General features: G+C 35.0%; 1 protein-coding gene across 1 annotated transcript in view; it reads left to right on the top strand.

Annotated features, from left to right (window-relative positions):
• Window positions 1–21573, top strand: part of CSMD1 (CUB and Sushi multiple domains 1) — a 1067119-nt gene that overhangs the window by 856659 nt on the left and 188887 nt on the right. Inside the window, exon 23 of the mRNA XM_059468452.1 lies at window positions 6807–6963. Coding sequence (XP_059324435.1) covers window positions 6807–6963 — 157 coding nt within the window. The remainder of the gene's footprint in view (window positions 1–6806; window positions 6964–21573) is intronic.

Here is a 21573-nt window from a genome sequence, read left to right as displayed (position 1 = left end):
TCTGTTTCCAATGGCAATTATCTTTCTTTTCATATCCAATAGGTGGATAGCGTCACTGCCTTGATACTAGATTCAAGGAAACTATCAGAGACATTGTGATTTCAATTACATTTCCAGAAGTATTAGACTGTTTAAAGTGGTTTAAATCTTAAAAGGAAACCTAAAATTTGAACATTAAACAAGTGTTTCAATTTTAATGTTCCCAAATTTTTGGTTAATTAATACTTAAAATCACAAAGTATTCAGAATTCAGTTAGCAATTTCCTTTCTGGATATGTTCCAGCAACCCATTTAACATGTTAGAAATTGCTGTCTCTTAATTTTTTTTAATTTGCACCGAGTGCTTCTCACAAGGAGTTTAAAGATATAATTGTTATGGATCAAATATTGGTGGCTATACTTTTATCCATTTCATCATCTTAAGAGCTTCCTTGTATAATTAAGTGTGGCGATTAATTTCCTGCAAAAAACAAGGCATTTACAGACAGGATGAAGGTGGAGAGGAAAAAAGGGCTTCATTTTAATATAGACATTTATATCTTTGTTATTATATCTCTTCTTTCCCACAAGTACTTCATTTGACCATGAAATAAACAAAACTTATATTTCAGTTTATAGATTAGAAAATTACAACCAAAACAACAGCATTTTCTCTGTCTTTACCCACAAAAACATTGATAATGAATGCTACCACATATAAAACAGTGCAAGACCTTGGTTTTGCTTTTAGACCAAAGGGAATTGAGTAGGTGGACGAAATATGTGGTTTGTATTGTCCTTTGCTCCTATTATCCATGGTCTGACAGTGCAGATCCCCAAAAGTATTTTTGCTTTGAAGAGATGCAGCAGGGAAGAAAGAACTTAATTGCCCTCTGAGTGGCTAGAATGTGGTACATAAGTCTCCCAGATGCTTTGCAGATATATGGTTTGTAAATAATTTAATAAACTACTTTAAAATCTACAACAAACAAAGAATCCCTTAGAAAACTCTAAAGAAACATTCAAGAAACTCAGTTATCCTTCAGAAAATCTCATGTGTAATGTGTCCAGCATACTTAGCAATATTCCCTGGAGATACAAGAAAGATTTGCCTGAGACAAAACTGTTCTGAGCGAACTGTTAGATACTTTATTTTATAGACCTTTTAGCACAATACTTCAGAGGATCCAAAGGAAGCAAAGGCAAAATTGTGGTGATGTCTGAACTGCAAGGACTGTTCTCTGGTTTTGAGTCAGCTCCCTCATCACAGCTTCCATTTATACAATTAAGCCCTCTTCCACCAATTAAGGTCTCTCTATTACCTGCATTGATGAAAACAAAGTGTATTTCCTCTCTATTCCCATGCCAGGATGTCATTTTACATATTTCCATTGGAATCAGCATGTTGGCAGGGTTATAGACTTTAAAGCTTGCTTTCTTTCCTATCTGCACCCAAAATATGAGCAAAATGTGTTATAAACCCCAGCCTTCTATCTTGTGCTCCACTGTGGAAGCTGCAAGATGCACTAAGCTTAAGAGTATTTATAAACCTTGTGCTGAAATACAGGGCATTTTCCCAACTCAGTATCTCACTCTGCTTTACAAGAAAATCTCTATGTACATAATGTTGCACTGGGTGTGAGTGCCCATCCCTGGCAGCAGCTGCAGCTCCGTGAGGAGAGGCTGGGGCTGCCCCAGCCAGATGCAGCCGGTTCTAGCTAGGCACAGCTGGTTCCGGCCAGACACAGCCAGTTCCGGCCAGGCACAGCCATTTCCAGCCAGGCACAGCCGGTTCCGGCCAGGCACAGCCATTTCCAGCCAGGCACAGCCGGTTCCAGCCAGGCACAGCCGGTTCCAGCCAGGCACAGCCGGTTCCAGCCAGGCACAGCTGGTTCCAGCCAGATACAGCGGTTCCAGCCAGGCACTGCCGGTTCCAGCCAGGCACAGCTGGTTCCAGCCAGGCACAGCCGGTTCCAGCCAGGCACAGCTGGTTCCAGCCAGATACAGCGGTTCCAGCCAGGCACTGCCGGTTCCAGCCAGGCACAGCCGGTTCCAGCCAGGCACAGCTGGTTCCAGCCAGGCACAGCCGGTTCCAGCCAGGCACAGCCGGTTCCAGCCAGGCACAGCTGGTTCCAGCCAGATACAGCGGTTCCAGCCAGGCACTGCCGGTTCCAGCCAGATACAGCCTGTTCCAGCCAGATATAGCCAGTTACAGCTGGGCACAGCCAGTTACAGCTGGGTACAGCTGGTTCCAGCCAAATCCATCTGCCCACTGCAGGGCATGGCTGAGCCGTGGCCAGGGCAGGGGCACCGTGGGGAAACGTAGCTAAAGAAGGGCAAAAAATGCTGCACAGAAGTGCGTGGTAAAGTGGGCCGATAAAAGCCTGTTATAATAATGTAATAATCCTGTGAGAAATGACTGCTCAATTTTAAAATTTTAAGGGTTTATTAAACCTTAACAGAAAATACAACAAAAGGACTAAATAAGGAAAAATTAGAGCACTGGGAGCCCCTGTGACTATCTGCCATGTGCTCAGATGCTCTGCCTTTTATACCTCTAGTCCCTCCTAAAGTCTTGTCAGTCAACTCCTTCCTTGCCATCCAATGGTGGAGATCACTTTCTTATATCTTGATTGGAAGTCAGGTGTTACCATAGTAACAAGCTAACCCTCCCCAAATTCCCTGACTATCAAGGGCATCCCATGATAACAGTGCAAGGGGGAGTACATATTACAGTAACATAACTATACATTTACAAAACTTCTCTTAACATGCATGTGATGTTCACCCCTTAATTGTGAGAGCCAACCACCTCATTACTCATCTCTAAGAATCCCAAGATCAACCTACCAGGAGTGTCAGACAAAGCATATAACACTACAGTTTGAGGTAAGATCACTTCAAACTCCATGACGAGGTAGTGAAAGGATTTCATAATGTTAGCAGTGTCAGCAAACTATACAGGCCTTGCCTGCCCAGCTTCCAAGGAATATTTTAAAAGTGTGTCCTTTGGAATGATTTACGCTATAAAATCTCTGCAGTTAAGGAAATTGGGTAAGTTTAGTTGCAAGTAATTTCTTTTTACTGTCAGAATAAGAAACTTGAAGAAACGTCAAGGAACTCTAGCCAGCATTTCCTTTCCTTCTCCTTCAGGTGAGTGTTGTACATTCCCACAGCAGGTGCAGATATATTAACACTGTTATTGGAGCATTTCTCCTCATGAATAACTGTAGTGTTGTCCTGTTCTTTTGTCTGCATTTTTTAGCCCCAGTAAGAAAAACAAACTCTTTCAGTTCCTCAAAAATAGGGAAAAAGAGGCATCCCTGAATACTTAGGCTTAATTAATTCTAAACATAGCTCCAAACAACTCTGTAATCTTCCCTCACTGTCCCCCAGACCAGCTTCTGCAGTTTGACTTCCCCTCTAATGTTAAATTCTTGCACCTTGCACAATAAGGTAGCTCTCAGAAACAGTTCCTGGCCTATGCAGCTTCTGCACCTATGCTTTCTCAGGGAAGATTTGTGAAGGTGTTAGTAAGTCTGCTTTAATGTGTTCCAGGGATGCACCGACAATAGATACTGTGTAGACAATCAAGTTGTGATGACTTGACTCCTACTCTATTACTATTTACTTGCTTTGAAAATATAAACTAATCTGCAGCTCTATATATCAGCTCAGTATTCAAGTGGGAATATTGAGGCTGGATATTGTGGCTGTAGAGTGTATGGAATGGCATATAATTTGCAAGAGTATTTTTGGCATCAGTAAGGCAAGTGCGTGAGGAAGGGTCAAACCTGTTGCTTTCAAAACGAATGTGTGCAGGTTAATGTCTGTAATTTGTGGGCAAATGTTCTATAGTTTTGACAAAATTTGAACTTGAATTATTGGGATGGAAATTTCAGTTCAAGTAAAGTAATAGAAACAGTTTCACCATTTTGAAGAACATATGACAAAAGTGAATACTTGGATTATCGCTTTATTTTAGAGCTTATCCTTTCTCACTCACTAACACTTCATCCTCCTGGTTCTCCCTGTTCTAACTGCCACTTGAAGATTCATAGCTCTTTAAAGTGGCTGCTTATGCCAGAATCTTTATAATGCAATTGCAGTGAATTTTTCAAAGGTAAGAGGAAAAGCAGAATGTAATATTCTGATTTTCATCTCTTTTGCAAAATAGACCTTTTTTTTTCCTTCATGACTGAGGAAATTGTAATTGCAGCATGTGAATTGTATTTCAAATGGGTTCTCTTAAATAGGTTAAATGTATGTACTAAATATGAATGAATAGTGACAAATAGTCTAGGCTAGTTTATGAAATTCTGTACCTCTGGAGTCAGTGGCATATGACATGACACAATGGTTGTACACAAGCTATTGGGAGTGATCCTGGGCCCACATTAATTAACATCACAAGCAGTGGTGGAAAAGCGTTTTCTTTCCTAGGATGGTTCAACCAACTTTTCAGTGTGGACACGGGAGATTCAGTGCTTGAGTGTTTGTATTTGTTCACTAATAATGTTTCACTTGCTTCATAAGTACTTGCTTATGTCTGTAATGTGAACAACAGATGGACAAATGTCACCAAAAATGTTCTAGCCTTTTTGTTTTTGTTGTTGTTTTTTTGTTTGGTTTGGGTTTTTTTTACGGCTGTTTTCACAGGATCTCTCATATCTAATTTTAATTTCATGAAACGCTCTTTTCATTTGGGTCTAGATTAATCTTGAGGGATTCTATTGCTTTACTTGTTAGTCCTCAGGTAGGAAGATTATCTCTAATAGTCAGTGAGGTAGAACACTGTTGAAACAAGATGTCTGTAATCTTTAGCTGTAGGAGTTTTTGTTTGTTTGTTTGTTTTATAGATGAATAAAAATATTTTCTTAAACATAGGCAGCATTTTTAATTGATGACAATTATTAAAGCATTTTTAATTAATGACAATTATTAGAGCATTCCATTTCAAGTATTATCTCCCAGATGAAGTATAATATATCTATGGAAATAAATCTTATGGGGAACAAATGATTCTTTACTTTGTACAACAGATTTCCAGCTCTGATAAATAAAGCATAATCTGTCCATGAAATTGATCAGTAGCTCTGTCCCAAGACAATGGTTAGAAGCTTCCAAGTAATTTTTCAGATACTCTTAGCATAGCCTAAAGTTATATTTCTTCCAAGAAAAGTGGACCTTAAGTACGTGTAACTGCTTGTGTGAACCTTAAATATAATGGATTGTATCTTCTGAGGCATCTAATCTGTGTGCCTTGGTATAAAACAATCTTTGCATCAATAATAAAGATGGAATGTATTCTTCTATCAATTGCTGGCACAATATTTTTTTTTCAAAATTTCCTTTAGAGTAAGCAATTATTCATATCTATGTTGCTTTATAAAAGTAAACACATGGATTTTCTTAAAAAAATCTTTATGCATGTTGTTTTTATTATTTTGTTTTGTTAATGGCATTTGAGATGAACATGGTACTTTCAAGACATCTACGTATGGATGGCATGCTGGTATTTTCTCCACAAGAAATAAAACTGCTTTTAATTGTTCGCCCTCGCCTACAAATGTTACAATGGTCTGTCATCTCAAAAGAAGCATTTCTAAATTTTTTTAATAGATCAAGTTGGGCATTCAAATAGGAACAACTGCCTGTGACCCAGATGTAGCAATTTAGATTGTTAAATGGGTCACTCCTGCTTCTCACTGGAACCAGTGCAAATCCGCACCGTACCACAAGGTCTGCTAGTGGAGGGACAAAGATCCAGTGCTTCAAATATTTACTGTAATGGTAGCTTTTACTGTAATGGTAGCTTTTGTGCTGGTTCTCTCCAGTCACTCTTGGACACATGAGATAAGGACAAACTATCACTTCATATCAGAAACCAGCTGCTCAAATCCATTTCTTTCTATTGTATAAGCACTGACATGACATTTCACGTATGGTGCGTATTTACACACTTTATATTGTACTTTATTTCTCCGTAAGAAAGTAGAGGAGATTTATTTAATTTAAAGAAGAAATTAGCTTTTTAAGGTCATCTTGAGAAAACAAACCAACAAACAAAACAAAACTGCAGAAGGCTATTTTTGTACTTTGTGGGTTTCAAGGTTTTGCAATAAGAAAACAAATAATGTTCCTGGCAAGATTTTGTACTTCTCATGTATTTGTGAACAGTCAAAATGGCATTCTTAAGAATTTCAGGATTTGAAAAAGTACATATGTTGATATTGTTCAAAGTTTTCACTAAAGTAACATGGCAAATGGGAACATCTCTACAATTAATTTGGAAATAGACTCACATATCTTTTTGAAAATTTATCAGTCTTTGTTAAATCCGATAGTAAACCAAAATTGCTGCAGGCTTAGAGCCTGAGATAAAAGAGGACAGTTTGACTTAGAATCTCATTTTTGCTGTTGATATATTGAGACAGGAGAGAACAGAGTAGTTTGTAAGGCTTTACCTTCAATGGTAATTTCAGAACTTATACTTCTGTTCGCCTTTGTGAATAATCCAGAAAACAATCTTAGTTAACCAAACCTCAGAAGGTAGAATTGCATATAAATGTTAATTTCTCTCAAGATGAGCTTACAAAACTGAAAAGGCAAAAGACTTTTCAGTAAATAAAACACTGGAAGGGGCACAGAATATTTAAGATTTCCCTGAACTGTATAACCCAGGGCTATATATCTTTCAAAATAGATACATTAAGGTTTTGGTTAAACTATTGGCAATACCTTGCTAACTTTGGAATTATTGTATAAATTAAAATCTTTCATATATTTAGATTTGATGTTCAATTTCATGCTCTTATTTCTGCAAGGTGTATGATGGAAAAGACAGTTCTTCACGCTCTCTTGGAATCTTCACCAAAAATGACATGATGGGAGTTATTCTTAATAGCACCTCTAACCATATGTGGATAGAGTTTAATACCAATGGATCTGATACTGACCAAGGATTTCAGCTGACTTATACAAGTAAGTAGATCATAAATATGATCTGATTGGTTTCTTTGTAGGGAAATTTTTATTTCTCAGCTGTAGTGATTTCTTTTTGAATGTTGAAGGTAATTTCCTAGAATATACTGTGGTTAAGAGACCGTGCTTTCTTTGTCTACATGACTGGATAGGTGTTAGTAATATAAAAACACTGTTGAAAGCAAATGTGTGCATTTTTAAACCTAGAAAGCATAATTATTTTTAAGATTTAGTTATGATGTTGTGACATATATGTGGGTTGAATATATTAGTTGTCAAATTTTAGCAGAAAATTAACAGAAAATCATGGCAAATGGAAAATTAAATCTCTGCAGTCAGTCAACTTTGACAAGAAAAAGAGAAGAGAAGAGAAGAGAAGAGAAGAGAAGAGAAGAGAAGAGAAGAGAAAAAGAAAAAGAAAAAAGAAAAAGAAAAAGAAAAAGAAAAAAAAGAAAAAGAAAAAGAAAAAAAAGAAAAAGAAAAAGAAAAAGAAAAAGAAAAAGAAAAAGAAAAAGAAAAAGAAAAAGAAAAAGAAAAAGAAAAAGAAAAAGAAAAAGTGAAAAAATGAGTACCTGGGTATACACTCTTAGTCTGGCCTGACTGCATGTCAGGATCAGAGTGGAGTATACTGGAAGGAGACCAGACTGAACAAGTTTTCACAAACAGTGCACTTGTCCCACAGACTGTATGCAATTAATTGAATTCCTTTTTGCTGGGAAAACAATGATTTTTTTGTGGGGAATAATTTTGGGGATAACTAGTTTGTTTCCAACACACATAAAAGGATATTTTTCCAGGTTCAAGGAATCTCCAAGTTCCATTTACTTTCAATTTATTATCTCATTACTTTCCATGAATTGCTGTTGAATCTTGCAGAGCAGAGTACCACAACAACAAAGTGTGTCACAGAAATTGAATCATTGCACAGTTTAGTACATCTGATGTTTTCTCCTTGCTTTGGAGCAAGCTGTGGAATATTCTTTTAGATTTTTTTTGTTACAGAACCACTGAAGAATGGCTAGGGAAATCTGCTCTAATTTGCCTAGAGAAACTGCAGACATTTTCCTTTGGAAGTAAAGGAACAAAAGATCTGTTTTAAAAACAATCTTATTTTAAGGGCTCTGATTTCAGGGGTCTTGAATCAGCTGTTTTTAAATGCTGCTTCCGTGACCACTTCCACCTACTGTTTATTAATGTAATTTTACTTAAAAATATAATTTTGCCTAATTTCTACATCCAAATGCTTGATTTTGTTGCACTTTATTGTAAGATTTCCTCTCTTGCACCATATTTTTCTGTGTAAAATAAGATACCTTAATTCATGTCTTAAGGATTTTTTTCCCGACTGTTTGTTTAGTTTTTAAACTGTGTTTTCTATTCTTCTGAGTTATTTCTACATTTTCTGCAGTGTGTAGACTGAATTTGACATAATCTTCTAACTATGATTCTATGTAATTATCTTCTAAGTAATTTTAGTACTGAGTAGAGAGGCAAAACTTATTTTCCTATGTCTGCATAACACTTTATATTTTTTTTTTATTTTGGTTGCCAAGTGTCTAATTTATTTTATCATATGTTATCAACTTGCAGCCATTCATGTTGAAAAGCTTATCTCTAATGACTTCTTTTCCTAATTTCTCTAACATGAGACAATCCCCAGTTTTAAATACAAACTAATACTTTATTTCTCACATCTATTTTCAGGAAACCAAATTCAATATAATAAATTTTTCAGACAGTGACCATCTAACCAGGTGATTTCCTTCTGCTGTAACTGTTATTTCCAAACCCTTCAGTGTAAAATTTTTCACCATTCAGAAATTAATGCAAGTAAAAATACAAGCAGAAGATATATTCTTTTGCAGTGCTTTGAAAACTGGCTGCAGTGCTGACTCACATTCTTTTTCTGAAAGTCCTATCCTAGTAATATCTTAGAGATTATATATAGCAGAAATTTATACTCATTATTTCATGGATTTTGAATTTTTTGGTGCACTTAAAATTCAGTTACCAAACAAATATGTCCATTTTTAATTCAGTAAATACATGAATTACAAAATGATAATTATCTTTTTGGCTTAAAACAGCTATAGTATACAGCAGAATTAACTGAAAGATTACCCTGAAGTTTATTCACTTTTCAGATTAAACCATTATGCCAGATACTTTAAAAATACTAAAACAAATCAAAAAGTGATAAAATATAGTTTCACTGAAGGAAATGAGAAATATATGCTGGAGTGAATGAAATTGAATGATTAATATCATGAAACAGAGATAGGAGAAGTGCTGGTCTAATAAATCAGGTTAATTAGTTCAGGTTACTTCCTATGTGATTGCTGAGTTCCTGTTACCTACAAGGCATCATCAACTGCCCTTAATTGTTGGTTTTGTGGTAGTTTTCTTTCTACTATTGCTATTGAAATTAAGAAATAAAATTGCAGGTTGTTATTAAAAAGACTAATGTGAAAGTCTGCTATTTTGTTTGTGTGCAACTACTTTTCCATCCTTTTTGATAGAGTGAATTCTGAAGGTTAAATTCAAAAATACAGTAGAAGAAAAAGCTAATGATCAATGAGGACAGAAATGTGGATAAAGAAACTTGTATCTCTGTTTTCAGAATCTCATTAACAGCATAGTAAAACCAAATTTCATAAACTCAGAATCCAAGGTGTTTTTATAAACTGTAAAATCAGAATATAAGCAGATATTAAGAGGAAATCTATAAAATATTTAAGTTCTAAAGGAAATTTCTCATGAAATTTCTCATGAAATCTTCTATAGAGGAAATCAATTCAGGTAATACTGATTGGAAGCTGGAAATTATAGTTATCTTATTCTTTGATCTATAACTACAAGATGCTTTCAAGTAAATAGATTTGTCCTGACAGGCAGAGGTATTTTTTAACTAGAAAAGACCATGAAAACATCTGTACTCTTTCTCAAGTTAACTGTTTGGAGAAACTATGAAATATTTTGAGTAAAAACTAAAATTACAGTGATTTAATTTAAGGAAAGAACTTCAGAAAAATGGAGAATATTTTAGCCTGAAATTGGTGAAGTAAGAGTCAATGAAATAGTAATTTGAGCAATAGCTGAACATGAGTCTACCAGAGAAGAAAAGTGAGGAACAAAGAAGGCAGCTTGTCAACTTTGTGTAAAACAAGTTTAAAAAGCCATTTCCTTATAGTGTGTTAGGAGGAATATGGTAAAGTGTCCACTTCCAGTATCTCTACAGTGCTGTCAGAGGGAATGACTGTGGACATTTATATCTCTGTGCTGAGGAAATGGCAACATAAGTTTGATGACTTTAATTCCCTGCTAGTAGAGGACGTCAGTAGCGATCTGCATGTAAAAATTTAAGTGTATACTTATTGACACGTGTGACAGCTTTTTTTTTTTTTCTGATTTCTAGAAAATGTCTGTTTTTCTTTCATAATTGCAGTTTTCTTATTCAGGGGACCTGTTTCCCTCATCTGATTAAATCTATTCTTCCTGAGACACCTCTAATTTTTGTTGGGTAGAGAAGATTAGATACAGGGATTCCCACAGCTATTCCTGTTCACAGCTCAGTTAAAATATTTCCCCATTCTGATATAACGATGCCAGTTCTTTGTGCTGTTGTGTCAATGGCATTTCATGTTAAATTGACATTCGTATCAAACCCAAATCTTATTGATGCCACACAGTGACAGGCAGAAAAAGCAAAACACAGCTGTCTGGTAAAAGTAACAGCCTGCAACTTTAAATAAGGAGCAGTTCAGTACAGCTTCTGAATAACAAACAGGCAGTCTCCCTGCCATGCCTAACCACTCCCATATCACAGTCGTGGCACAAGAGGAAATTTAATAGTGATTTCACTCATCATCCACTGAACTTACTCTGACTTGTATCACGAGTGCTTCCTTGCTCCTGATTAATCCTCCTTCCTCTAACATAGTGTCACTTTTCTTAGCTCTTGGAAAAACAAAAAATAACACCTTTACATTTTATCATGCATGTCATATACAAACGTTTTGTGACCGTCTGAGTAGTGCCTGCTGCTGCTACTGCGTGATCTATTTGGTCTTGTACAGATCACAAATCACTCAGCACTGTAGTGGCCGGGCACAATTTTCTCAGTGAAGTTCCCAAACATTTGAGAAGAAAACACTCTTTCCCTTCACAGTACCATCTAGAAATCTCAAAACTCATTTCTTCTCATGGTGCCTGATGATGGATGTCTATATTCATGATGTGTAAGGACCTTTACCACTATAGAATTGCCCCTTGGACTCTTCTGAGCCCTGAGGGATTTTTCCATGTGCTTTGTACTGGCAGTTGTCTGTCTGAAATAGCATGAAGATGCTGTTGGACCTTATATAGACATCTTCTTTTTTAGGAGAAGCTTATCTAGCTATCTATGGCAATTTCGTGGTTTCCCAGTCCTGTGCAGTAAATAATAGAAGCAAAAGCTTCACTTATCCATAGATTAAACCTTTAAATATATTCTAATCAGTCAGTCTAAAAGGGTCCATCCAGAAATACTGACAGACAACTATCTGTAGGAACATGCCTGGCTGCACTGGCCCACTCAGTACTATATTCTGCCTTTCAACAGACTCCTCTATGTTTCAGAAACATGAAGAACTAGTTATAGACTTTTTAAAGTCTGAAAATTATTTAGGAATTTGTTCCATACTCTTTAGCTAGATTTTAGATTTCTGATCTGTCCGTGATTTGCTGCTATAGATTAAAAATGAGATTCCATGTTAGCTCCTCAGTAATTGATTTTTATTTTTATCCTTCACTTCATTGTGATGTGAAATTAGACATTCTCCTTCACTTCTGTGCTAAAATGGAAATGAGGGCTGGAAAAAATCCTACAAACAATTTGTATTTTTGAAAATGAATGTTGTCAAGGTCCAAATAATAATTTAATGGCAACATCCTCAAATTGTGAATCCATGATGACCATGATGACCATTCTGAAAGCAGAATTCTCCATGGCTATAATTTCTTTCAGAAGAACTCATGCCCCTGAGCTATGTTCCAGTCCACAGAACTTAGCACAGATTTAGGATCATGCATGGATAGAATTTTTTTCTTTTTAATGAGGTTTAATATTTTCATTTGCATTTATGATTCTTTATATTTAGCATAGATAGTAGTTTTAAAATATTCTCTTCATTGGTCTGAAGATGCTTTTCAGTTTAAGGAAAGAAATTTTAAATGCTTTTTTTGGACATGATGCACTGGTTTAGCATTCATGGTATTATGTTGCTGCTAAAGATTTAGTTCTAATTTTCAGTTTAAGTGCTATGTTATAATCATTCTTTAACCTTACTGCTTTCAAGGGATAGTGAAAGGTAGTGCATGGGAGGTGAATCTTAGTTGGTCTAAATTTTTATAAATTGTTTAAAGCATTTATAATAATTAATTTAAAAGAATAATGAACTTTCATTTAGCTCATTTCTTATTCTACAGTAATTGAAAAGGTTAGAAGGTCAGTGAAAACAATGTTCTGAAACTGCAGACTCAGACAATTATTCTAGCACACTATCAGTCTCAAATTCAGAAATATAGTGGCTATGCCTCAGGGTGTATAATGCCAGTTTAGCAGAGCAATCCAGTAATGAAAAGAAGCTCTTCCATTTTCCTTTTCATAACTAATTTGTATATAAAATCTGTTCCAATTAGAACCTTTACACACTGCAGTAAAAATGTAAGACACCAAAAACAAATACTGTCAAATTAGTACATCTTAACCAATACATGTATGAGGTAGTCACAGGTCCTATTTAGAGCAGTACCATTATGTGACTAACCCCAAGTGAATGTAACTGCAAATGAATATTGTATGTATAGAAAAAAATCTTTTGAAAGAAACTCAAACTTGCAGGCTTTAAAAACAAAAATTAATGAAGGAAAAAAAATTAGAAATAATAATTTCACTTGAGTTCAAGAATTATGATGTCCTGATTAATAACATGATGGCATCAGAGTCTCTTCCTTCCTTCCTCCCCTAGAAAATTAAATTGCCTTCTGCTTCCAAAATACTCAACATTTACATAGTCTCTCCATTGTCCCATATCCTCAAAACTTTGTATGACCAAAAAATAATTGGTCTTATAACAGTTTTTTATAATTGAGGTTGGTTTTCACTTTTAATTTAAAGATGTGTATGAAGCTGCTACTCTGGTAAACAGAGTAGGTGCCAAATATTTTTTTTATCTCTAAGACAGAAACAATGAAAACCGTTTATTAGGTGAATGTAAGCACTGCATTAACCTTCTGTTTGAAAAATTATGTTAACCCATGCTTTGTAGATGGAAATGCTGGCATGGTGACGTTTTGCATTTTTCCCATCTCAGGAAAATCTTACCAGATTTTTCGGGTACAGATCTTTAGGCATATAGACTTTTGTGAGCAAATGCTACCCTATGAATGAGCTCTCCAAAATACTTTTTCTCAACAGGCCTGGATTAGGATGGAGGTGGCCAGTTTGTCCATCTGTTTTGGGTTTGAATGGGATGGAGTTAATTTTCTTCAGTTAAGAAAACATCAAGTTAATTCCTCTTTCAGAAAGAATTTCTTCACTGAAAAAGTTGTCAAGAACTGGAAGAGGCTATGCAGGGAGATGATGTAGTTATTGTCCCTTGAAGTGTTCAAGAAACAGCTGGACTTGGCATTAATTATATGTTTAGTTGAGATGGTGATGTTTGGTCTGAGGTTGGACTTATGATTTGGAGATCTTTTCCAACTTTGGTAATTCCAGGATTCTATGATTCTTCAGCAAATGCTGAGCAGTACTTCACAGTGTTAGGGCCTCCTCTAGGGTTACTTGCTCTGACATGCCAGCAGGTAGGCTCAGCGTGGGCAAGAAGGTGGGAGGCAACACAGATGACCTGAATAGCATGGTGACACATGTCATGCCATGCCATGTCATTCTTAGCAATTAAAATCTGGGGAAGTGATTCTGAAGTAGCTGTTGCTAAGGGTGTGACTAGGTATCAATCTGCTGTTGATATGTGATTGGGTTTGCATCACTTGTTTGGGTTTGGGGTATTTGGGCTTTTTGCTTTGTTTTGTTTTCACTTATCAAACTGTCTTTATCTTGACTGATTCATTTTCTTGCTTTCTTCCACCTAATTCTATTCAGATCCCACTATGCGGAATTGTGAGAGCTTACCTGCCAGCAGGGGTAAACCTACCAATATCCTGTGTCTTGTGGGTAGCCTGAGAAAGTGAGGATGAAGCTGTTTGGTTACAATTCCAGAGATGTAAAAGTCAAACCTAGAGAGGAGGGGAAAAAGGAGATAAAGAAGGGAACACATAGATATGTCAGGAGCTTGGAATAAATGAATCTGCAATATCAGACTAGGGAGTCCTAAGGAGGAGTATAGAAGGCAAGAAATGCACCACAGGGTAAGGGGAAAGGTGATTTTTGGGACTAAAAGGCTGGGATACAAACATAGGAGAGGAAGATTGCCAGAGGGGCTGGCCGAGAAATAGAGCAAGTACATGGAGTGGAGAACTCAAACTGCATTGGTAAAAAGGAGGGAGCAAAACTAAAACTAAGAGGAAGAAACACAAGAAATAGAACAGTGGTAGCATGCTGTGTTAGTAGTACAGGCTGAATAGTCCATGATTATTAAATTGTGTTCTTCAAAAAGACTTGGAGTAAAACCTATGATTTTGTTTGAATTAAAATATATGCATTGCAAATATATATCAACTAAATGAATATTTGTTTAAAGTGCCCTGAAGATTAAAAATAAAAATATTTAATTTCCAAATTTACATAAATTATTATCTTTAAGTCACTGAATTACCCCTCTGGGCATAGGGTTAGAAAGAAGGAAGATGTTAACTATTTCTCATTTTCAATTAGGAAAAAAAAAGGTTTGATATTAGGTGGTATCAAACGTGTGGAAAAGGTAATTTGTTAAAGGTTATTGTGAGTTGGTTCTGAAAATTACCAGTTGAAAGTCTCCTGAATTTTGTGTGTATGATTCAGAGATTCTTATATTCTTAAAACCACTGGGTTTTCCCAGTTTTGTAATTCAGATCTATGATCAAGAAATGGGTTGCATTTTAAAATCTCTTGCTATAGACTTTAAAATGCAGTTAAGCTTTGCAGGTGAGAGAGAGTGGCTAGCAGAGATCACTGGAGGTGTCCATATGCATATGGTGTTTTACATTTATATTAACATTCTGTCTTTAGAGTATGAAAGTAAGATGTTTCAGAGATGCCAGTGCAGGTAGGCTTCTTTAGTGTATTTTTTTTTCTCTACTGCTGATGTAATCATCATAGCTTAAAAATGTGACTGAAATTTGCAAGCAAATTCCAGCTAAATTCATAATCTCAGGAATGATTGCTTAAAGATAATATTGCTTTAATATCAAAGAAGTAATCGTATTTGTAGCATTATGACAGAGACCTTAGTGGGAACAGAACCTATGAATTTGTCAATGCAGTGGTTTGAACAACAGAACTTCTTTACCTTCTTTGCCACTTCAACCTAAATTTTTTTGGGGTCATATTTTAAAAAGAATCTATTTCTATGAAGCCATTATAGACGTTGTCATTATATGTATGTGCAGCTGGATTTAATGAGTTTTAGCTGGGATTTGTTCCAGAAGTTTGCTCATTTCCTCTGTTTTTCACAAAAAGACTCCTGTTTATTTGTAGTGAATCATTTCCTCCTTTCCAAGTTTTAGATGAGTAGACACTAGAGTTACTGTTAATTTATTCCCACTGCTATAATTACTAGAATTTTCCCATGAGCAAGAATTGCTGCCTGAAAACTTAAAAAATTTGACCAGAACTGCCAATATCCAATTGTTCTTTAACCTGGCCTTCTTGCCTATGTTGGCCTCATGTTGAATGAAAAATGATCATTTCTCATTTGGAATTATTGTCTCACCCCTATCTGTTGGGAAAGGGAGGCTGATAAGCAGTTTCTTAAGTCAGGTAGATGACCAGCACCTAGAAACCTAGGATGATGCAGTAATCCTTCTTTCAAACTCCTTCTTGCTGCAATTCAAATGTAAGATCTGTTTGAGTGCATTATTGTTGATTAAATTAACAGCAAATTGATTAATTTGCTATTAATTTATGGAAGTATTACCTATAATAGTCCAATTACAAAATTTAAGCTACACAAACATGAATTTATTATTCTGTTCCGTATTTCTAATACTCTTATGCAAAATTACAATCTTATATAGCATATACTAGATATTCATAAAGTATAGTATATGATAATATATATAATATAATAATATATAATATAGTATATAATGTTGGACATCTCAAATAACTTGTGGGAGCCTCTGAGATTGAAGTTTGATCTTAACTTTCTTCTGACTGACTTTTGTCCCTTTCAAATAAAATGAATTTTCAAGCAAAATCTAGAATTACTTTGTAAATATTTTAACAGTTTAAATGATGAATGTGAGTTTTTCTCCGTTCCCTTTATTATATTAAGGAAATGTTTATATTTCAACAAATTAATATTGGTGACATCAAACCTAGTCATATTTTGTAACTGAAGATTAACAATAAATAGAAAACAGATTTTTTTTCAGATTTTTTTCAGCTAAACTGTTTTTTTATGTTTCTAATTATTTAAAACATTAGGAAAGTTATTTCATAATAAAATTGAGATTATTCCTTCAAAAGTTTATGCATATTAAAATCACCCTGCCAAAACTATGTATACATGATATATGGGCAGAATTAAGGATACGTGTAAAGAGAAGACTTTTTGCAACTAACATAGTTAAAAATGAATGCTATAAACCTATTTATTTCTAACCCTTCTGCTTCCATAAAGTTTCTAGATGGAAAGAGTTTCTTGCAACAGAATGATGAAAGGTAGACAAGATTTATGTGTTCCTTGTTACTCAGTTCTTCAGTGTATTGAGAAGTTAATTTTCAGTTCTGGGCACAATACCACTAGCCAGAATAAAAGGTGATATGTGCAGGTGGTTCACGTGTCAGTGTGTGAAGGAATAAACACAATTGGAAATGAAGGAGCTCTTTTAACTTTTGGTCCTGTTTGTGCCACACTGCTTTTTGTAAGCTTGTACAATGCTTTTTCCATTTTTAATCCATTCTTTACATTCATGGTGACTTCATTCTTCTAGGGATTTTAGAAAAGACTGTGAGGAAATGAAGGAATTTGCAAACACTTAAGTATTTGGTATGTGTTAAGTCAAAGTATCTTGCACTGTATAACACAGGGGAAAAAAAACCAACTTATTTCTTCTGCTTTTCTTTGCCCTCTCCCAGAAAAAGGATAAAACCAGTCTCTTCTAATAAGCCACCTACAGAATTTTTTTAAGTAGTGACTGTATCAGTCATGTCCCCACTGATTATAAAAGAAGATTTAGGCATGGAAATCCTGAACATCTTTCCATAGATACTTGAAGGGAACTTCACCTTTAATCCCTGCTTCTTATATGGAGTATAAATTGTGATTAATTATTCTCCTGCTTGCTGATTGCAAAGTTTATTTGTATGCTTTCTATATATGCACATCAGTCATCTTGCTGCAGGCACATATATTTGCATACCCATCTCTCCTAAGTATTGTTATTCATGTATTGTCTCTCAATAAAATATAAAAATACCTGCTACCTGGCTACTGCTACCTGGCTACCCATATTTCACTTGCTTCTTAAATTTGCAATTTTTTATTTGTATAAGTGGACACTGTAGCTGAGAAAGGGAGAACAAAATGGTTGAATGCATAAATTAACAAAAAGAACCTGGTTTGAAATGGGTGGGGAAAGGCCAAAAGGCCTTAGAACTTTTTGTAACATATTTATAACAGGAGAAAGTTACAGAAAAAAATTATTTTAATTTTATATCCAAAAGACCTGTTATTGACAACATGTCCTAAAAATCTCTATTTTATGTGTTTTGCAGGTTTACATTTTTTTTACATGTATTGCTGAAATTCCTATGAGAAATTATTATCCCTTGAATGACTGTTTCATCCAAATAGTCAAAATTAATTGCTGATTGATTGCAAATCTTTTGAGAAATTAAAAGTGTATTTCTGTTTCCAAAGGATACAAAGCAGTAGTTTCTGATATCTCACTATTAGCCACATTATCCAAACACACTTCTTTCTATAGATTTTTCTATCATTCTAATTAGATAGAGATTTTGTAATTGGCCATTTTTCCAGTACATGTGTTTTTCCTGCAGCTGTAGGTTTCAAGGCACAGTTGCACATAATTGGTTCCAAGATAGAAAGAAAATGCCAAGAACTCTTATTTTGAATTGCATAGATTTAATTAAATAGGTTATGTTATTGATGTTTAGGATGCAACAACTGCAGGATGAGTATTTGTTGACTTTACGTGCATTTAGAAATCCATTATATACTCTGAACATTAACTCAAGTACCATTTCATACTTTTAATTGCTCTTTAATAGTTCAAAAAGATTCTGTGTTAAGCATATAGACTTCATTTATGAGTTTAAATGACTTCAGATTTAGGCAACTGTGGAAGAATCACTGGTTTCCAATGTTTTCATAGTACCATTTTTTTTAGAATAAAGCATGTTAATATTTCCTTGTGTGTACTGAAATAGGATTTTTATAAGCACTTATCATTCTTTTGAAGTTATCCTGAAATATTTTATTGCATCGCTTTAAGAAGCAGAACATAGCTTATACATTACTTGTGTGTTCTTTCTTCCATGGCAAGCAGAAAAAAAAAGAGTGCCTTTTCACAATGGGCATGGGCAGAGCCCACCCACTCTATACTTACATTTTAGTAAGTGATATAATTATTAGAGATTATTAAAGAGTATTTAGGATCCCTTTGGTGTTTATTATATAAGCTGCAAACTCCTTTTTCCATTCAAAATAATTTACTCCTCATGGCTTGTCTAATGAAATTTTCTTAGCATATTTTTGTTGCAATAGTATTTCCTCATCTTTAGCAAACAGTAATATTATCAGGAAATATATGAGTATATACTTATTCATCCAAGTCAAGAGTATTGATACTGTTGATCTACACCTACATGCTATAGTTTTTATGTTTTAAGGACCAGTTCATCTTTAGGTTAGACATCTGAAGTCTTGAAAATAACCCAGCTGGCATTTCTTCTAAAATTTCTTTACAGTTTTTTCTGGAGGCTTTCTATGTACAGCTCTTACTACCAAGCAGCAGAGTTCAGGGTAACAGAAGTTACAGCACAGGTTCATGCTTTCAAATTTGCAAGAAGAAATATTTATTTGGCAGTTGCAATGTTCTGGGATCATATCTGAAGCCAAGGTTCTATAGTCTCAAAAGTGAATTGATGCAGCATCAGGATGCCCAGTATCTGGGCATCTGTCCAAATCTGATTTGAATCTGGCACAAACACATGATTGAGTTCCTTTAAAATTAATGAGTGCATACACAAGAAAACTTGTACACGTTTTGTGTTTTTATGGCAGGTTTATATATGATTTGATACAAAGTCAGCAAGCAATAATGAATTCAACATAGCTGTAAATAAAGCTAAAATGTCAAAAGTAGTTGAACAAATTTGCACCATGGGACCACAATATCGAGGGCTATGATATTACATTTACTTTATTGTCAGTTCAAGTATTTCCTCTTTTGTAAAACTGTTATCTTATATCTCTGTAAGTGCAGTTTTAATTGACATAGTATATTTTTTGCAAAACATGAACAAGGTTTACTAAGAAAGAAAAAAATGACGAAGAAATAAAGCCCCACAATCTGATTTCTTGGCTTGTATTCTGATCACTAATAACACTGTGCTCATATGTTCTACTAAATCAGTCCTAATGTAACATGCATCAATATATCTTTCTGTAGGAAGTAAAAATTGGATGACTACCATAGCTCACAATTCAGCGTCTTTGTTTATTTTGTCCATTCACAGACACGTCTTAGTGTTGAACTCAAGGTTAGAGTCAGAAATTAGGGATCAAGTACCTAAATACTGCTAATGCACCTTTTAGGTGCGTACTTTTCCGTGTGTCTGGCTTTAGGAGAGTGTTTCAAAATGCCTTAGTACTTCTTCTAGTAGGAAATCACTTGGTTTAGATTACTTTATTTTCATATAGCCACTGTAACTTTACATGCAGTGTAAATGCACGTGTGTATATAGTAAGTAAATGGTATTCTTCCTTTCAATGTGAGCGAAGGGAACTAACTCAGGAGATTGTCAACTTCTTTTGTAAGTACACTCTGCAGTACCGAATCCCTGAAAATTTCCCTTGGAGACACAAAATGAGCACTCTCTTCTTTATATTGACTGCAGGCTTTGGAGGGTACAAACTTGAAGCTGAACTGAGACTTCTGCTTCATGGATACGCATAGCACATTCCACCCACTAATGGACAGAAAAGCTCCTCCAAGGAAAAAACATGAGTGCACATAGTATGGACATCAAATCTGCAGCTTCATTGCTTTGCTGCCCAGATTTACTTTTATTATACTGTACTTATTACTAATGTAGCTAATACCACAGGGCCCATCATAATTAAACTGAGTTGAAAAAAGTTGAAATTAATAGTCTACATATATTTACAAATATGTCAATGATTTTTACCCCAACAACTGGTTTTTCTATATTCCTGATTATTTACATCACATGTGACAGAGTAAATCCCATTGAATAGTGCCAGGAAGTTGCAGCCAATCATCAGGATGTATTCTAGCTGGTTTGGTTTTAATTTAACATGCTTTTATGCATTCATTGTTCTGAAAATCCTATAATGAAACTCGAGAATGAGATAATTGGCAGCAATTTGCCAATACAATAGTCTTTCTCAGCAGTAAGAAACTTGGCAGAATTTCTCTGATGCTGGCTTGCTGCAATGTCAGGTAAACTCAAGTACTGGGATTGTGTGGAACTCATGGCCATATTCCCCTGTTGTAAAAGTTCATAGCATCTACTTTAACACTGAAGTTCTGTTGCAACATTTCTACCATAAAATGTGATCCTTTATGATAAATTACTCCAGATTTACAAGAGTATCAGGGAAAAAGGGAATTAAACGTTCCGGGTTTTGTGTGTGAGAGGAAGGGGAAGAAACTGGGGAAGAAGAGCACGGGGCAAGATACTGCTGTGTTTGCACATGATGAACAGCACCTACATGCATGTGAAATAGCCCAGTTTTCAATATGTCTACTGATAGACAATTGTTGTCTTGCTGGTGGGGAAATGTAGTGAACGTGGGGCCACGCATTATGTACTACACTTCTTATAGTTTTTTTCTAGAGTATTCAAAGTGCAATATTAAAAATTTGGCATAAATGCCAGCAATTAGTTTTTTGGAGGTTTTTTTTAGGGATTATTCTTGAAATACAAAAGGTTTGAAATACAAAAATAAAAAGGGATGATATTGTGCAAATAAACTTAAGAGTACTGCTGAATTCTTCATGAATAACCAATACCTACAAATTGAAATCAAGGTGGTCTTTTTGATAGAAATGTCTGAATAATCTTGAAAAACCAACAAATACTGAAGGGTTTAATGTCTCAAGGACATTTAAAATTAGGTTTTATATTTTTTCTTTCAGTTAGATATTTTTATTTGTGTGTTGTTTTTTAATTTATATTTTGTGAAATAGGAAATTAAA

Source organism: Ammospiza nelsoni, chromosome 3 (genome assembly GCF_027579445.1).
Source record: "Ammospiza nelsoni isolate bAmmNel1 chromosome 3, bAmmNel1.pri, whole genome shotgun sequence".
Classification (NCBI taxonomy): domain Eukaryota; kingdom Metazoa; phylum Chordata; class Aves; order Passeriformes; family Passerellidae; genus Ammospiza; species Ammospiza nelsoni.
The sequence above is the reverse complement of the archived record's forward strand: the minus strand, read 5'-3'. Positions and strand labels throughout refer to the sequence as shown.